This window comes from Eurytemora carolleeae, unplaced genomic scaffold (genome assembly GCF_000591075.1).
Source record: "Eurytemora carolleeae unplaced genomic scaffold, Eaff_2.0 scaffold2011, whole genome shotgun sequence".
In the NCBI taxonomy this organism is placed as follows: domain Eukaryota; kingdom Metazoa; phylum Arthropoda; class Copepoda; order Calanoida; family Temoridae; genus Eurytemora; species Eurytemora carolleeae.
This window is the reverse complement of record NW_019397899.1, coordinates 1-19,163: the sequence shown is the minus strand read 5'-3', so window position 1 is coordinate 19,163 and position 19,163 is coordinate 1. Positions and strand designations below refer to the sequence as shown.

The 19,163-nt window shown below is 34.2% G+C and overlaps 3 protein-coding genes across 3 annotated transcripts; 2 read left to right on the top strand and 1 right to left on the bottom strand.

Annotated features, from left to right (window-relative positions):
- Positions 1 to 1,037: 1,037 nt before the first annotated feature.
- LOC111716271 (uncharacterized) lies at positions 1,038 to 4,818 on the top strand. The gene is made up of 3 exons (XM_023491710.1): positions 1,038 to 2,541; positions 2,630 to 2,691; positions 4,672 to 4,818. Exons 1-3 carry the CDS (start codon positions 1,104 to 1,106, stop codon positions 4,816 to 4,818), a joined length of 1,647 nt encoding a protein of 548 aa, XP_023347478.1. The 5' UTR covers positions 1,038 to 1,103.
- Positions 4,819 to 6,497: 1,679 nt separating this feature from the next.
- Positions 6,498 to 12,062, top strand: LOC111716270 (uncharacterized). Its single transcript, XM_023491709.1, has 4 exons — positions 6,498 to 6,746; positions 7,224 to 7,389; positions 8,985 to 9,046; positions 10,308 to 12,062. The coding sequence occupies exons 1-4, from the start codon at positions 6,523 to 6,525 to the stop codon at positions 10,405 to 10,407; spliced, it is 552 nt and encodes a 183-aa protein (XP_023347477.1). The 5' UTR covers positions 6,498 to 6,522; the 3' UTR covers positions 10,408 to 12,062.
- Positions 12,063 to 17,232: 5,170 nt separating this feature from the next.
- On the bottom strand, positions 17,233 to 19,105 carry LOC111716269 (uncharacterized; the record flags this gene model as incomplete). The annotated part of the gene is made up of 2 exons (XM_023491708.1): positions 17,233 to 17,975; positions 18,021 to 19,105. Coding segments are annotated over 2 exons (1,828 nt in total), but the record flags the coding sequence as incomplete, so codon positions are not given.
- Positions 19,106 to 19,163: the final 58 nt, after the last annotated feature.

Below are 19,163 nucleotides of genomic sequence, written 5' to 3'. Positions count from 1 at the left end.
CAGGAAACTCCAGGAAACTTCAAATCTGTTGGAGTAGCCCACTGCTTGTGACACAAATATTAAACCTTGGTATGGTGAAGATCAAGCAATTGAACATTTTGGGGCCAGGGGAGTTTTGTGCACACAGGAGTAAAATACATTTGGCAAAGAAATTTGGTCAGAAGGAAACAGACCTATTGTTTATTTGGCCAATATTGCCAAAAACAATGATGGATCAATTGGCTGAAGATTTATCAGTCATTGAATTGCCTTGCAAGGTTTAAGATGATGTGGTTGACAAGTTCTTCAATGACCACATCAATCGCAGGGGGCAACAAGATGACAGGGTTTCAACTGACTCAATGGTGTCCAGAGCTATAGATCAAGCAGCTAATCAAAAACGTCAGGAACCAGTAGCAGCAGCAGCTCACCAGAACAAGCTTTCAACCAGCATTACAATATCAACAAAATGGTAGATGAAGAACTCACACAAATATTGTAAGACAACACGATGACAGAAGATGAACCAGCCTTAGGCGTAGCTCAAGCAATGGTACCAGAAATCAAACCTGAGCCAGAGGAAGAACTGATAGAGCTAAGTATCGTGGAATAAGAAGCTTCCTCAAACTCAGGAAAAAGGAGATCCAGCAAGACACACAAACCAGTGAAGAAGTTCAATGCTAGCCATCAAAGAACATCAGGATCCAAAGCTATCAGAACAATCGCCTCAATGCTCAAAAGTCTGTGTACAGGTATCACAGAGAGTTGGGCTTTAAGACATAAATCAGCAGGACTTCCTTGTAAAAGAAGTTTGTCAAGAGAGAGTTCAGCATCAACCAGGACACACACCCTTTCATTTTTAGGGAACACTCCCTTTAAAAACAAGGATTTAGTTGTAGTTATTAGTGTTGTTTACAAACATAACCTGAAAAGTCAATTCTATTCAATTCTGTCATTTATAAGTAAATTTGGTTTAACATTTTTTGTTACATGGCTTGTTTGATCTGAATATTTCTAATGTACTTTTTTCAGGTGATGTATTGATATATTTTCACAATTCTGGTGAATTTCTGCGCAAGAAACTTCGAAGTGAAATTAATACTTTTCCAAGTATTAATTACATAATGCAAGTTGAGCTTGAAATCTCCATCAGTAAGGTGTTATCAATGGAGGAAATAAAATGTGAAGAAGAGACTTACTCTTATGATTCATGCATCCTAAACAGCAATCTTGAAACAATGCAAGAAAAATGCATCCCACCATTTGCTGTACTCAACCAATTTGGCGTTGAATCTTTGTGCCCCAATTTTACAGAGGGGCAGGAGGCTTTAACTGTCTTTCAAAAATCCCCTCAATCCTGTAAACCATCCTGTATTGAAACAGTGGTAAAGTTAAATATGGTTCCAGTTGATGTACTTCTCCCAACCCTCAATCCTAACTCTCCATCCAGTACACCTTTTACTGGATATCTATTCCGAGTCCCAACCAAAGTTGTATCTTCCACAATATTTGGAACTTACACAATTGTTACTTTAGTTGCGGAGTTTGGTGGGTGGATGGGATTACTCTTAGGCTTATCTCTTCTTGGAGTTATGAACCACTGGTGGGATAAGTGTGGTGATGAGTTGGAATTTTCTAAGGTTTTAAAAATAACTCCAAAATTATTTATCTATTTAGTATCTTTGGTTTTCATTGGATTGGTTTTTGGCAGAGCCTTGCTGCGAATGCTTTATAAAGAAACTGGATTGGATGTTAACATTGAGGAGACCATCTCTGATTTAAGTATATCGTTTTGCTCTATGAAGAGTGTTTATTTGAACCAAACATCTAATGACGGCAAATCTGAATTAGTATATGTTGGTAATTCATCATCAATATGGAACAATGACATGAAACTAAGAAGTAAGATTGAATTTATCACTGCTGAACTGAGAAATGGAACCATCATAAACATCTACGAAGAGCGAGACAATATGTCACCGTACATTATCTACTCAACAAATATCCCAAGGCTCATCAACTATTTTGAGAATTGTCATACTCTTGACTTACAATTTGAAGTACTGGTTAAAAAATTAAGTTTGGTTGCCAAAAAAGAGTTTACTATATATGTACACAAAACTGGGCAACTGCTAAATATGGATTTCAGGCATGGTTTTAATTATGTAAACAGCCAATCCATGCAAGCAAGGATAGGTCGTGTCTTTGTGTACAGTACAAGACTAAAATTGAACATTGAGCTGTTAAGCCTAGGTGCAGTACAGCATAATGCCTATTCCTTAAATTCCACTTTTGATGACTGTGTTTTGGATGCCATGTCAAAAGAAGAAGAAACAGAAGCAAACAAACCAACTTCTGTATTGAAATTGAATGAGTTGGGATTGAATGATGTGAACCTTACTGAGCTTGAATTCATTAAACTTAGGAATGGGTTTCAGCAAGAAAATATCTACTCCTTTTGTGACTACCCGTCTGAAATTGCTAAGATTAGTTATGCTCCAGAAGTTGAAGATAGTATTTTTCATCAGGAATCAATCAACAAACTGCCAACTCCATCCAAAGGTAAAATCATCTAAACTAATCAATCTATGAATAAATCAAATAAAAGAAAAATATGATTTATGTTTAAAAAAATTTAGTAATAATTTAGCACATCAATCTCAGAGAAATGAAATTGAGGTTTCCTTCCCTGAAATTTTGATCATGAGCAAGGTGACCTTTATGCATAAATACTGGTGGTATGGAAATTTAGTAAAAAATAAGATGCCAAGATTTGAATTTTTTTGTTAATTAGATCCAATAATTTAATTTTACATGAAACATACTACTACAGAAGACAATTCTTCCTACTCTAAAACACTGTTTAGCATGAAATAAGATTACATTTATTTAGTGAAATTTGCCATTGTTCCTCAGTTTTGTAAAATACATATGTATATTTTATCACAAGTGTCTTCTAGCATCTTTTTTGGGGAGGGAGGGGGGTGGGGTTGTATACAATGTTGCTGCATTTTTGCATTTGGATTTTATCACAATTCCCATTTGGTTGTCCAGTATGTGTATTTTAACCAAAATGTCTTACAAGGGACTAGATTTAATGATTCGAAAGAATGAGCTGAACTACTAAAACTACATAGTTCAAATAATTCTTTGGCAGTGATTCAAGCTATAAAGAGAAGTGGTTTAACTATGTCCACACAGTTTAACTATTTCACGGTATTTATTAAATCTGGTTCTACAGGCTTATTATACCTCGGACACTATTACTCTGTTTGCTGAAGTTAGTGGTTGGGTTGGCCTTATCCTAGGATACAGGTTTATCAACTTTATCATTAGTTGAAGAATAATAGAAGAAAGCTAAGCTACTCAAATTTTCTGATTAAAGGGATGGTAGACATAATTTCAAGTGACCCCCCTTTGTTGAGTGATGTTTTTGATTCACATCACTTCTATGTAAACCTTTGACTCATAACAGCCGCAGCTTAAATTTAAACCGCAGCTCAAATTCTTTAAATTCGGCCACAGGTTATTCGTAGACTAATTGTGAATTTTAAGGAAGATATGTAACTTCAGCTACATTGAGTTCACAGTGTACAATGTATATGTTAACTTAAACTCCATTTCTCTGGGAATTTGAAGACCATTTTAGAGATAAAACAGAATAAACAGTCAAAGCTGTACCATTTTAAATTAGGCATTCCACTCTTTGAATGGGAGCCCAGGGGTCACTTGCAGTTACTCATATAGTCCATTTAATATGGTTTTCATGTACTCTTGAGTGTTGTTAATTATTTAAATCCCTATTTTGAGCTTCTTGAGAATTTTTTTATAAAAATATTTTTAAGTATCTGAACTTAGAGATGGGCACATTCAACTTTTTTCATTTTCTTCAATCATTCAAAAAAAAATTATTTCATCTGTCCTTTATTTTATCACTGAACAATCATGCAGTAAAATTGTTTGTTCAATATAATCAATGTTATAATGAGTTTAAATTGTTTTTTTCCGTTCATTATAAAAATTGATAATTTCTATAATCAATCCATTTTGTTCATCCAGCATTAATTTTTTTTCACAAAAATTTTTTTTGTTCTCAAAACTTTTGTTTGTTTAAAAAACGATGCCCATCTCTATACTGAACTTAACTTTCTGTTTTAATTAGTCAAAACTAATATAATGTTTTAAGCTTACTGAACGTGGGTCAACTGCTACAAGATGTTCTGTTAAAACTGAGTAGGAAACTATCCAAATTTATCTATTGGAGTGTTTTCATAATCCTATCACTTGGTATGCTTTACATTGTTGCAACATCAGTAGAAAAGGTTAGGGCCAGAGTTCAACAATCTGAAAGGAGCTGTTCTCGTAATTTCAAGAAACCCTGTCTTTAAAGAGCAACATATACATATGCATCTTCAAAAATATTCCATATAAACCTTTTTCTTAGCATAATCTTAATATCTAAATATTTATTTCAGTAAAGCATTATTTTTTACATACATACTAACTTAAATTCATCATTACAATAGTTTACTATTTTAAAATACATTATTACAATTAAGTCTATATATCTATTATGATGGGGAATAATTTTATTTGAGTGTTAAAAATTTGTTGCACTCCGCGCCCAAAAATGCATTTAATTCTTCAATTTTTTTATGTTTTTGTTTCTCTGCTCCCTTTCCCTTTGCTCAGAGATTGACTGGAACTGGATTAAGACTTTTCTGGGACATTAGTATAGACTGGGGCGTTTCCTGGGACTTCACCAGGGAAGTTGGAGTATCTTGGGATCTCACAACAAAAATGGGGGTCTCCTGGGGTCTCACAATGGAAGTGGTATAAGTACTCTCTTGGATTACGGAAGTGGGTGTCAATTGGGACATCAACACGGAACTGGGAGTCATCTGGGACATCACCATGGAACTGGGAGTCAACTGGGACATCACCATGGAACTGAGAGTCGTTTGGGACATTAACACAGAACTGGGAGTCATTTGGGACATCACCACAGAACTGGCAGTTGTCTGGGACATCACCACGAAACTAAGAGTCATCTGGGATATCAGCAAAGAACTGGGAGTCAACTGGGACATCACCACTAAACTGGGGGTCATCTGGGATATCACCACAGAACTGAGTCATCCGAGACGCAAACATGTTCGTAATAAATCTGCATTGACCTAACCATAGGTGCTCCTTATTAGTAGGAATGGTTTCTTACAATTTTTACTGCTCTTTCTCACCCTTTACCTCCTTTATTCTCCTCCCGTTCAGCATCCCGGAAAGGGACTGAGGGAGCTGATACCAAGGGTTTGGGAGAAGGAAAAACATTATTTACCTCCTCTAGACCATAACCTCAGCTCCACAGATTCACCGGCCTTCACAAATTCCTGATTTAAAGCTAGGACCCGCTGAATTGAACCAATGTTTATGTGTTAAGTTGAAACAGGTTGACCAGGTAGAGTGTTTGTTTCCAGTATTTCAGCTGATTTGGAGGCCAACACAGGTTTGCGGCCAAACTAGGCAGGGAGGAGAGAGCTGGTTGCTATCAGGTTGAATGCCAGGTCAAGCATAATGGTGGATATAACCTTTATATTCAAAATTATATTGTTTTCTTTAAGAATAATATTCACTTGCAACCTGCTTCCTACAGTAAGGCTGAGTGAGAAAGATTGAATATTTGAAAGCGCCACATTTATGTTGTGTGTGAAGGGAGATTCCTCCTCCCGCTTTCATGTTTCTCTCTTATTTCTTGAACTTGCAGTCAATAATTTAAAAATGCTCCATTCTTTACAGTTAGCCATCTAGTCATAACTTTGAAAATGGAAGGAAAACTTAAAATTACGCCAACAGTTCCTTCATGCTGAAAAACTGAATTTTGGCTTTTTTTTATAATTTTGATAATTTTGAATAGGTGAAGGGTAACCTGACTGGTGCAAATATAGGATTCCATGATTACCACGAGATTGTAAATCTCTCTGTCACAGCCTGCAGGAAAATGACTCACAGAGATGAGGGGAATAGAGTCAGTTCATTGATCTCTGTTGAGCAGAAACTCCAAAGTGAAGACTGGAAAATCCAATACGAAGCTAATAAGAATGAGACTGCAGGGTATAACTCTACTTGGATTGATAAGGGGTATCGGCTCTGCAAAACGTTCATCCTACAGGGGAGATTGTCCACAAGTTAAACTTTGATATTAAAGCATGCCAACCTTATTTAATTGTTAATCAAAATTTGTTATCCCATTTTTTGCAGATGAATCAGTAAAATAATGATGTTGACATTTTCTTTATAATACATTTTTCATTTCTAGGAGAGGTATTTTCACTTTAAAAATCGTTTTTTACCTGCTTTTTAGAATTCAAATCACAAATTGACTGGATTTCTATCCAATTCTTTGAATTAACTAAATTAATGATTCTGACTGGTTGTTAATGAGTTTAGCTGATAAAAAAATTGATATTAATTCTGATAAAAAACCATTTAGCTGTAAACTGTCTCTTCCAGGGTGAAGAAGTCCGTTTATCTTTCACACAAGCTGAGATGCAGTTTGAAAAATTTGTTCATCAAACTGGGTTGTTCAGCTCGGGACTTGAGGTTATGGTGTCCAGGGATTGGATGAACTATAATACTGTAGCCCTGATCAATGTTAAACAATTGACCCAGATTGCCAACGATAGTTTATGCTCTGATCAAAACTTGTTTGATCGGTGTAAAGAGAAATATCTTCTTGGTGTTGTAAATGATACTATAGGTTGCACCCCCAGGTACAATTTCAGTGTTCCACTAAACATTGACAATTTTTGACAAAAAGAGATTGGCCTGATGTCATCTACTTGAAATGTGTTGCAGCATTTGTTCACGATTCTAATTTAAGTTTTAACATGTATTTAACCCCATTTCCATAGTAATAAGCTTATCTTTTATTTGTGGCTTTAGATGAACCATGATACCCTAGCAGTGATCAATGATAAACAACTGACACTTATCGACATCAATAGTTTATGAAAACATGAAAACATAAAATAGAAAATGACAAGACTTCATATATTAGGCTCCTTTTCCAGAGTATTAATAGTTTCAATTTTTCTCTGAACTCAACAATAAACAATAATTATTGCAAATCATTTTTGTTTAAATTATTTGAATTTTTAAAAATAATATATGTCAACATTATTTTTATTCAAAATTTTTCAAATCTGACTTTATTAATGATGACATTCTAAAAAGCAGTTCTTGTTCAGGAATTCAAGTATTTACGCCGGATGCAATAGTTTAGAAGTGAAACTGAAGTCCTATGTAGAGTTTGGAAAAGCTACAAATGATGATTTTAAGACTGGAGAAGATACATGTCTTCTTCCCTGCACAATCAGCCTCATTCAGCTCAGCCTATTTTCTCAAAGGAAACCAGTAAGTTTCTTTAAAACCATAAAACTTAGTGGTTGATTGGTTGATTGACAGCAACTAAAAATTCACTCAAAGAATATGATTTTAATGGTTGAATTAATATTTAATTAAAGAAATAAAAAGTCACATTTCTTTTTCTGAATTGGAACTAAGTTGTAGTCTTGACTAGATCAAAACCGATTTTTTAACAAATACCAATAAGCTTTTCTTGTGCAGCTTTGATTGAAAAGAGTGTGCTTTTTAAAAGGTCTTAAGTTGTCAATTTCATGCCGGCAAAGACAGCAGTGCTCTCTTGGTCTCTCTAAGTATTTAGTTAAACTACTTTGAGTTAAACCAAGAGAAAGAAACAAAACTGGTGACTACTCCCAAATCTGGTAAAAGAATACTTACTGAGTTAAGTCAAACCCCCACCTACCTCTTCACACAAAGCTAAAGGAACAAAAAAGTAAATGCGCCAATAACCCATTGTCTTGAATCTGTTTAATTTTATACGCTTCTCTCTTTTTTTATCCCAAGAAGTGTAGAAATCTGTATTGTAAATCAATTCAGCACAAGATGCAGATATCTGCAAAAACCATGATTCAAGCATTCCACTTTGCCTCTACAGCAAATCTCAAACTTAGGCAAATTTACACACATAGGGAGCTACCTAGAGAATCCAACTTTCATATGGAGCAGAGATGGTGATTATTATCAACATTTTTTTAGCGCCATAAGATGGTTTAATTAGCACCAAGCAAGGAAATATAAGATCGAAAGAAAGCTAAAAAGAAGATTTTACAAAAGGAACATCAAGAAAACTACAGACATATGGCTACAGATTAACCCTATCTCTGCTGGGGTACTTGAAAACCAGGATATACGGGGGGGGGGTCAATGACCCCCCTCTAAATCCCATGTTTGATGTCCAAATATGGCAAATGATACATCATTGGAAAGCTCTTTTGCTCTACTTTTAGAATCTGCAAACAAATTTGAAAATTTGCAAAAATTGAATTTTTTATCGCAAAATCCAGTTTTATGATAAAAATGTTTGCAAAAAAAAATAACCTGATTTTTAATGAAGAAAAACTAAAAATGTGCAAATTCTCTTTGACAGGTTGTTTGCAAAAAATTTGCATTTTTTTTGCAAAACTGGTGCAATTTGTTTCCTTCTTATGTCAAAGGCTTTATAAAAAGCTAAATTTTATTAAAATCTGACAAGTGGAAGTGGGTCAAAAAAAAGATTTAGTTTGGTACAGGAAAAAGCAGTCATTCAGGCAGTGTGCCTGAGGACTCAGGCAGCTAGTATTAAAACCCGGTTTTAGGCCTAAAGGGAGGGCTTTGGGTATGTAGGAAAAGTCAGAAAATTTCAACAATCTCAGACCAATACTTTTTGAGTTATGTAAAAAAAACTACAGGCAGGAATAGGGTTAAGAACCAAAATCAGCATTTAAAAGAATACATACTTATGTTCTAAACTTTACTTCATAAAAATATCTAAAAAATATCTAAATAAAACTGTTAAAAAATGAAAAAATAAGGAATAAGAAAAACTATTTTTCTCAAAAAAGTTTCTTCACATGTTCCCTTCTGCGTTCTTAAAAAACCTGTTTCAGAAATCTGCCTGGGGTCCGAAGAATTTAATTCTAAGAATCCCGAGGAAAATTATGACTATCAGGTAGGGGCATATGTTTTTAAAGAAATAATACTTATTGATATAGCTCCATCATTTATCAAAATCTGTTAATTTCTTCAATGTAAAATTGTAAAATTATTTTAAACTTTGTGTTTCTTACGAGAAGGAAGGGGTTCTAGCTGAACATAATTATTAAACGTTAATTCTTATAAACAAGGTTATCAACAAAGGATGAGACCACTGTACGGTTTACTGCCTGTTTCCTTATATTTACCATGTTCTATAACTGTAAATAGGGTTGTTAACGTTTTCATTTTTTTTTAACGATCGTTAACGACGAACATTTGTTAACGACGTCCCTTTGTTAATGATCGTTAAGAAAGAGAGGAAACTGACCTGAAGGCCATCTGTACTTATCATTGAGTAGTTTTTAAGAAAATATCAAGAAGTTTTAGCTCCCCCCATAACATTTTAACTTCATGTAAGACGACATTCAATAAAGCTCCATGTAATTTTTTTTCAAAAATGATCGTTTTTCCAAAAACGACCGTTTTAATAAGGTACGACAACCATTCGTTAACGATCGTTGACGACCCTTCGTTAAAGATCGTTAAAATAATTTTCAATAAATTTTTTTTTCAAGATTAATCGTTTTTTCAAAAGCTATCATTTTTTAAAAACAATCGTATAATAAACGCTCACAAATTGTTTTTAAAAAAATGACTGTTTTCTAAAATGATCGTTATTCATTTTCTAAAAGTTCAAAACTATTGATAAACAAAACAAAAACACTTTCAAAAACGAATAACAACCCTAACTGTAAAGTGAATTTTTTTTTGTCAAATTCTTAAATAAGCCAATAACCAAATATATTTAGAGCAGAAGATTATATTTAACCTTGGTAACGTCAATCGTCATATCGTAATTCGTACAAGATTCAAGTTGTCTTTACATTCTCATCCTATATGGCTAACCCTGTAGCACAAAAACACACAAAAAAACAGATTGCACACACAAATTTCATATCATAGAAAATTTAAAAAAATTCTAAGCCAAATTGGTTCAATTATTTGGTCAAAAATAGACAAAAAATAACCACCATTAAATCCAGAGAAGCACAAAGGAGTTCTTCGCAGGCAGCGTTAAATTACAAGACAGAGAGAGAGAGAGCATTCACCTCCTGCCCAGAACTCCTTTTAGCTTCTGCCTCAGGGTTATTGTAAACGAAAAACCCCAAAGTCTTACAAAGAAGACATCTAGTGTCCTATCTGTTATCATTAATTAATGTATGATTAAAACCAAGGAGTGGATTTATCTACACAGTTTGGGAGTTTGCAGCAGAGTTTGGGGGTTGGATTGGAGTATTTCTAGGAAATGGAGTATTTCAAAAACAATTTTATTAATAATCAAAGCTTTAGTAACTTTATTCTTAAACTAGCTTGGGAACCTAGCATTGTCTGGAAACTATGGTATTCCCATAAACAGTTTCCTACTCAACTAAGATTCGTTTTCAAATTCATATTTGGCATAAAAATATCTCATCTTTACTGCGAGACATGTTACAGTGGTTCCTAAAATACTTTAGATTCGTAGGCTTACTATACAGGGTTACCCACAAAGAATGAGATTTTATAGTCAACCAAAAAATCTTTAGTTACAGAGATTTAAATGTTAAATTAGAGTTTCCGCCTTACATGCAGTCTTTTAAAGATATATTAGAAGATTTAATAAAAAATTATGTTTGCATTTCCCGATTTGTCTCTGAAGTCTCATCCTTTGTGGGTAACCCTATATATTGTTTTTTAAATATTCCATAATCTGTGATCACACGAATCCATTTACCTTAAAAAGTTAATTTTAGTAAAAGTTGATTTTGAAATACGCCAATTCTTCTTTTTCAAGGATACAGCAGTCTAGATCTATTGGAGGCGTTCCTGCAATTATCTACTTTTTTATCACAGATAATTTATCAATTTTGATCAATATTTTAGATCAATTGTTCCTGCAATTATCTACCAATTATTACAGATCATTTATCAATTTTGATCAATATTTTAGATCAATTGTTTCTGCAATATCTACCTATTTATCACAGATCATTTATCAATTTTAATAAATATTTTAGATCAATTGTTCTTGCAACTATCTACCAATTTATCACAGATCTTTTATCAATTTTGATCAATATTTTAGATCAATTGTTCTTGCAACTATCTACCAATTTATCACAGATCTTTTATCAATTTTAATATATATTTTAGATCAATTGTTCCTGCAATTATCTACTTTCTATCACAGATCATTTATCAATTTTGATAAATTCTATAGATCAATTGTTCCTGCAATTATCTACCTGTTATTCACAGATCATTTTATCAATTTTGATAAATATTTTAGATCAATTGTTCCTGCAATTATCTACTTTCTATCACAGATCATTTATCAATTTTGATAAATTCTATAGATCAATTGTTCCTGCAATTATCTACCTGTTATTCACAGATCATTTTATCAATTTTGATAAATATTTTAGATCAATTGTTCCTGCAATTATCTACTTTCTATCACAGATCATTTATCAATTTTGATAAATTCTATAGATCAATTGTTCCTGCAATTATCTACCTGTTATTCACAGATCATTTTATCAATTTTGATAAATATTTTAGATCAATTGTTCCTGCAATTATCTACTTTCTATCACAGATCATTTATCAATTTTGATAAATTCTATAGATCAATTGTTTCTGCAATTATCTACCTGTTATTCACAGATCTTTTATCAATTTTGATAAATATTTTAGATCAATTTTTCCTGCAATTATCTACCTATTTATCACAGATCATTTATCAATTTTGTTCAATATTTTAGATAAATTGTTCCTGCAATTATCTACCTATTTAATACTTTAAACTTGTAAAACCACACACCAAGTATTGAAACAATCCCTTTAAACATTTAATACCACACACCAAGAATTGAAACAATCCCTTTAAACATTTAATACCACACACCAAATATTGAATTATGTTGTATATGGGTTTTGTCTAATTATCAAGCAAAATGTAATTTACAAGCTAAATTTTTGCTCCATTTTTGTCAACATATTTTTCTATGTATTCAATTCATTCCAATAAATGTTTCATCTTTAACAGATTATCTAGAGACTATAGTTTTTTGAAGCATTAATTGAAATTTTTAGTTTTTGTGCTAAATGTAAACAGTTTAGAGCTTTAAGCAATTTTATAATATACTATATCATAATATACTACAGTAGATCCAGTAGAAATAATGGAAGAATTAGAAAGACTCGGAAACAAAACTTCTAAGGATATAAATGGAGCTTCAGGAAAATTGCTTAAAAATATATCTACAGAAATTGCCCCCGCTTTATTTTACATTTTTAATTTAAACCTTGACACAGGTGTATTCCCTAATTGTTGGAAAATGTCTAGTGAACCTGATATTTTCGTCTAATCTGACTAGTGAACCTGATATTTGCATCTAATTTGACAAGTGAATCTGATATTTAAGTCTAATCTAACTAGTGAACCTGATATTTGCGTCTAATTTGACTAGTGAACCTGATATTTGCGTAAAATCTGACGAGTGAACCTGATATTTGCATCTAATCTGACTAGTGAATCTGATATTTACGTCTAATTTGACTAGTGAACCTGATATTTGCATCTAATCTGACTAGTAAACCTGATATTTGCGTCTAATCTGCCCTAGCAACCAGCGACGTCGCACGACCAGTCCTATTAGGTCAAGATAGGTCGGGCTAGGTTAGGTTATGTTATATTACCAAACTGGTCGCAATATGACCAGTCCCCTTGGGTCGCGTTTGGTCAGGTTAGGTCGGGTTACATCAGATTACCAAACTGGTCGGAACATGACCAGTCCCCCTAGGTCGTGTTTGGTTAGGTTAGGTCGAGTTAGGTCGAATAACCTAACTGGTATCATACTGACCAATCCACTTAGGTCGTATTTGGTCGAGATTGGGTGAGTTATGTCAGGAGATCTAACTTGTCGGAACATGACCGGTCCCTCTAGGTCCTATATGGTCAGGTTAGGTCGGATTAGGTTGAGTAACCTAACTGGTCTCACACTGGTCTCAACCTGATCAATCCATCGCAAATTTGACGTTCAAAACTCCTACTTTGGAGGTGGATACGTTTTCAGAATTAGTTTTTTTAATTATTAAAAAACGACAACGAAAAAAAAGTAAAAATTATATAGTAATCTAATTGGATGGTTAGGAACGTATTTCTCAGAAGAAATTTGTCAAAAAAATCAATGCTTCAATAGATTATTTCATTTTCATTATTATATTACACTTCTTATTTTCTTTGCATTTATTCACAGATTTCTTCAAATTCTTCAAATGTCGTCTTTTCAATAATAATTCTAGAAAATCTGCAGAAAATCTTTGTGAATAATAAGAAACCAGAATAATGAGAAAATAGAAACGATTTTCTCATGACGTCTGTAGTTTATTGAAGAACTTTTTTACATTTTATGTCGTCGTTATTTAATAATTAATAACTCAAAAAAAAATAATTCTGAAAACGTATCCACCCCCAAAGTAGGAGTTTTGAACGTCGAATTTGCGCTCAAACTCAGGATTTACAGATCTTTAAAAAGTTTAATATGTCTCAAATGAATCCGAAAGAAGTTTTCCACAACACTGCATACTCAGTTCAACTACCTTACATAGCCGGTCACTCCCTTTAAATCAATTCAAGTTAATCCCTTGAAAACTCTGATAGTTTCGCTGTGTGTATATTAATATTTTCATGTTTGAAAACTCAGGGTTTTCCGTGTTTCTTCCATTAATTAAAACTGGATTGTGAATTTTCGAAAAGTGTAATTGCGGATTTTATAAAAAAAAAACTCTTTGACAAAAACACACATGACCATGTTTGTTTATTTTACCCAATGTCGCAAAAAAAACGGTATAGCTATAGCTTATATGCTATCAAAAAAGTATAAAAAACATTGTAACAGAAAAACATAAAATAAGCAAATTATATTAAAAATGTAATAAATATTTAAAGCACTATTTTTTTGTTTTGCAGTGCTTTAAAGTTTTGGACAGAAATTTGCTCCCAATCGAATGGTTAATTTTATCCTTTTTAGATTATATTTACACAATATTCTTTAATTAAAAATGATTCATAAATAGTGTAATCAATGCATTACATCTAGGGTTGTTAATCGTTTTTGTAAACGATCGTTAAACGATCGTTTTTTGTTTCGTTTTCAAAAACGATCGTTTCGTTTTTAAAAACGACCCACTCGTTTTGAACTTTTAGAAAACGAATAGCGATCGTTTTTGAAAACAATCGTTTTTATTAAAACGATTTGCGACCTTTTTTATACGATTGTTTTTAAAAAAACGATCGTTTTTGAAAAAACGATCGTTTTTGAAATTTTTTTTTATTGACAATTATATTAACGATCGTTAACGAAGGGTCGTCGTTAACGATCGTTAACAAAGGGTCGTCGTTAACGAAAGGTCGTCGTTAACGATCGTTAACGAAGGGTTGTCATTAACGATCGTTTTTCTGAAAAATGAAAACGTTAACATCCCTAATTACATCCTAGATTATAAAATATATATATATATATAAATAACCCAACCAGTCCCTAAAGAGCTAAAAATCCTTAAATACCTTATATGCAAATGTACATACATTTCAGTCCAGTCAACTGTACTCTTACTCAATCAATTCTTAAATACTTAAAACAAATTGGTTTAAGCTTAAATTCTGATTGACGCATTTATGTATATATATGGTGTCTACAATTACATAAATATATGAATTTCAGATATCTTACTTTTTTCAGATACAGATACACAAAACATGACAATTGGTGAATAGTTTTAAATGTCTTCTTCCATATACTGTATTGATTCATAAAGACTTTTTGCAGTTTGTTTTGTTAAAAAAATCTTTTACTCAAATATATTTTAATCTAAAATCATGTTTACAATAATATGGCTGCCAAATAAAATTTTTTGTTATTCTCTTATATAAAACAGCTTAACAAATTATGGAAGAAGACATTTTAAACTATTTACCAACTGTCATGTTTCGTGGGACACCCTGTATCTTACTTTTCTTATTTTTAACGGAAGAATAAAGAAAGAAAGAAGGCTTGAATTTGGAGATCCAGACTCCTATAAAAGTTTATCGATTTTTAAGATCTGGTCGACTTTTCACTTGAGTGATTGAAGAATTATAATTCCAACTGGTGTAAAATTAATAACTTGAGTGATTCAAAAAATTATAATTCTAACTGTTGTAAAATTAACAACTTGAGTGATTTAAAAATTATAATTCCAACTGGTGTAAAATTAACATTTTCAGTGATTTAAAAAATTATAATTATAATTATAAATGGTGTAAAACTAAGAGTTCATTTAATATTTGCAATAGGCAAACTTTGAGATGGTCCACGGACTACCAGCAGGCACCTTCTAGCGTTTGACTTAGATTTTTTAGATTAGATTAAAGAAAAATTGGAGCCGCAAAAATTCCACCCCAAGCTGCTCGTGATTTTAACATAATTCACTGTAAACAAATCCGGGGGAGAGGGGGATTTTTTGCATGGTTCGGGGGGGGGGAATAAAAAAATTTGAAATCAGGTTACCCCCATCCCCCGACAGGAGCAAATCTGATTTTCTCAGGGTTCTCCGGGATATTTTTGTTGAATATGATCTGTTTAACACTATGAATCTTATACAAAATCTTATATATATATGAACCTTTTGATCAACTCCTGAGATTCTCAGGTTTCAGCCTATACCTCCTTTAATTTTTCCTTTACAGTCCCTTTAAGATATTATTTTTCTTTTGATAAATTACAATCAAGGTCATATACAATAGATGATATTTACTGGGATATGTATTTGTTTAACAATGAGACAAGGATGCAACACTGCATGTAAATATATGAGAAGCCCTATGTCAACTCAAGCTCAGGAGATTGCTTAGCAGGGTGAGTGATATAACTTAAGATTAATTTAAATTAAGATCATTCTCTAAATGTTTCCTCTACAGCAAAAATTTAAGTAAAAAATACGATACTCTGTGTAGAAGCATTGCCGGATCTAATGCTGTCTCTATGTAAGAGATTTAATCTTGAACATAATCTTCATTTTCCAGCAGGAACGGATTTTTTACATCATTTTAAATTTGACTTTTGATTTTGAAAAATATGTTTTTTTATAGGTTATCCTACAAATTGCCTGGTATTCAAAGAGGTAAAATTCACATATTTGAAAATTAACAACATTGCAGGATTATTTCTATGCAAAACTTATTTGTATATTTAGAACAAATCTTGTGAAATGAATGAGGATTCAAGACTTGACCAGTTTTTAGCGCTTTCAGGAACCAAATTCAGGATCTCAGATCTATTACTGCGGTTTGATAGAGTGTTTGATTAATGATACAGATTGGATTTTACAATTACAGAGTAAATATGATGAATTTACCTCCAGGTATAGGCAATAGAGAATTTTTTGTTAATATTTCCAATATACATTATTTTTTTTGTATATGCTAGATGGAGGATGTACCCCTATCTAGATAACAACTCTTTCCTTTGTTATACTTGAACTCAAGATGTATCGCAGTAATCCGACTAAATACACAGGTAGTATCTAAGTCAATTTGGTTAATCTAAAACTCCTACTGCTGAGTTATATTTGCCTTAAAACTTACACATTCTAATTTTTGTTAGTTGATAGATGAAACCATAGCAGCACAAATTCCATACAAGAGTTTTAATAATTTCAGCAAAGTAAATATCTATATAAATTTTGTGAGTATTTCGCCCTCCACCAACCTTCTGACCCTTCTTGACCCTCCTGAAGTCTAGGGCCAATCATTAAAGACAGCCATTTATGGTTTAATGGGTTCTGTTAAAAATCAATTTATGTCATAGAAATCTTAAAATGTCTAATTGTAATATGTGGTTATTGTAGCAAACATAACTAATAAAATAAAATAATGATATAATTATGTTAACCCTATCTCTGCTGGGGTACTTGAAAACCAGGATTGACCCTCCCCCCTCTAAATCCCATGTTAGATGTCTAAATATGACAAATGATACATTTTGGATACGCTCAGATTTAAACAACGACGGTATAAATAATTACTTTATTAACTAACTTATTTTACTTTATCAATTTAAGAAATCAAAAATATGTCTATTCATGGTGACTTGGCAGATCTGTGTTCCTCTTGCCGCGTCTCTCTATCCGGCTAAGACTTGGATCGTCTTCCGCCACATTACTCCCCCCAAGAAGGAACGCCGGAGTTAAGGCGGAGCAGGAACTTCTTCCCCTAGCCTGTCTGTGCGGGTTTCTTCTCAGCATAACTGTAGGTTGGTTGAGGAAAGTCACAGATTTCTTCTTGGAGGCGGAAGAGTTCACGGCGGAGGATGGATCAGGAGGATGTCTTGCTGGACAAAGAGGAGGACGTCCTAGAGGCGGAGGATTAGCTGGAACCACAGGGGAGTCCGAAAACACTAGCTTAAGATGATCAATCGAGACAGAATCCACCTTGTTACCAATCTGGAGGCAGAAGAACTTGTTCCGCCGCTCTAAAACCAAGTAAGGGCCACGGTATAAAGGGGCAAGAGAAGGTTTACTGGCGTCTTCTCGTACAAACACGAACCTAGCAGTTGTAAGAGAGGCTGGAACTTCAGCTGGAGGCTGCTGTGGAACGTGATGAGGCGGAGGAACGGAGAAACCGGATATAACCTTCCCTATCTTGCTGAGGAACTGAGAACTTGGAATTTCTGGACCATCCAAAAACTCTCCTGGAATTGTTAAGGAGGAGCCGTAGACTGCCTCGGAAACAGAGAATCCTGTGTCTTCTTTTGGAACGGAGCGGAGTCCAAGCAAAACCAGAGGCAGGTGTGAGACCCAGTCAGAGTTAGCAGCTCTGGCTCAGAGAGAAGACTTCAGAGATCGATGGAAACATTCAACCATACCATTTGATTGAGGATGAAAACTCGTTGTCTGTGAGGCTGAGATTCCCAGAGAATGACAGACTCCGGCCCAGACGGAAGATGTGAACTGTGCGCCTCTGTCAGAGGTCAAGATTGAAGGAACACCAAATCTTGAAATCCAGGTTATGATGTAAGAACAATCCTGACTCGAGGGTAGAGGTCCGACAATATCAATGTGAACATGAGAAAAATGTCTGGAAGGAACGGAAATAGCAGGAACAGAAGATTTCACATGAGTTTGAATCTTACTCCGTAGACACTGGAGGCAAGCTCTGGCCCACACTCCCGTATCTTGAGATATACCAGGCCAACCGAACCGAGCAGAACTTAATCTCCGAGATCCTCTGACACCAGGGTGAGATACATTGTGCAGGGCTAGGAACAGAGGTTTACGGAGAACTTCTGGAACTAGAGGTCTGAGATTTCCTGTAGAACTATCACATAATAACACTCCGGAATCCAGAGTCACAGTCACTATTGAAAGAGAAGGCAAATTCTTCATAGTTTTTACTGATGGACAAACTTGCTGAAAATATAAAATCTTTGAAAAATCAAAGTTTGGAACGAAAAAATCTTGTCGGATTGTAGAGGAGGGTGGAGAATCAGACACCTCCGACACCTCCGACACCGCCAACACCGCCGACACCACCAACACCGCCGACATCTCCAGAACAGGATCCTTGGTAGGAGAAGGCTTCGGAGCATCGTGAGAGGGGGGAGGGGCTTGGAGCTGCAGCGGAGCTGGATTTAGAAGAGGCGGAGGTTGTAATGGAGCTGGGGAACTGGAGCACTGAGTGGGGCGAGAAAGGGCATCAGCCACGGTGTTCTCCTGAACAGGAACATGCACGATGGAACTGGTAAATTCAGCGACGTAGGCCAAATGTCTCTGCTGTCTAGCTGTCCAGGGCGGAGAACTCCTGAACAAGGAAGAGGTTAGAGGTTTGTGATCAGTAAATAGCAAAAATTCTCTACCTTCTAGCATGAAGCGGAAGTGTCTGATGGAGAGATAGGCCGCCAGGAGTTCTCTGTCGAAGGCGGAGTACTTTTTCTCTGCGTCTGATAGTTTCCTGGAGAAAAAGGCTAGAGGAAACCAGGCTTCATCAATCCTCTGTTGGAGTACAGCAC

Excerpts from the sequence above, each read along its gene's own strand:
- LOC111716270 (XM_023491709.1), top strand. The coding sequence starts at position 6,523 with ATGCAGTTTGAAAAATTTGTTCATCAAACTGGGTTGTTCAGCTCGGGA. Across the intron at positions 7,390-8,984 it reads TATTTTCTCAAAGGAAACCA|AAATCTGCCTGGGGTCCGAA; the intron begins GTAAGTTTCTTT and ends AACCTGTTTCAG. Across the intron at positions 9,047-10,307 it reads AGGAAAATTATGACTATCAG|GAGTGGATTTATCTACACAG; the intron begins GTAGGGGCATAT and ends ATTAAAACCAAG.
- LOC111716271 (XM_023491710.1), top strand. The coding sequence starts at position 1,104 with ATGCAAGTTGAGCTTGAAATCTCCATCAGTAAGGTGTTATCAATGGAG. Across the intron at positions 2,542-2,629 it reads ACTGCCAACTCCATCCAAAG|CACATCAATCTCAGAGAAAT; the intron begins GTAAAATCATCT and ends GTAATAATTTAG. Across the intron at positions 2,692-4,671 it reads AAATTTTGATCATGAGCAAG|AGATTGACTGGAACTGGATT; the intron begins GTGACCTTTATG and ends CCCTTTGCTCAG.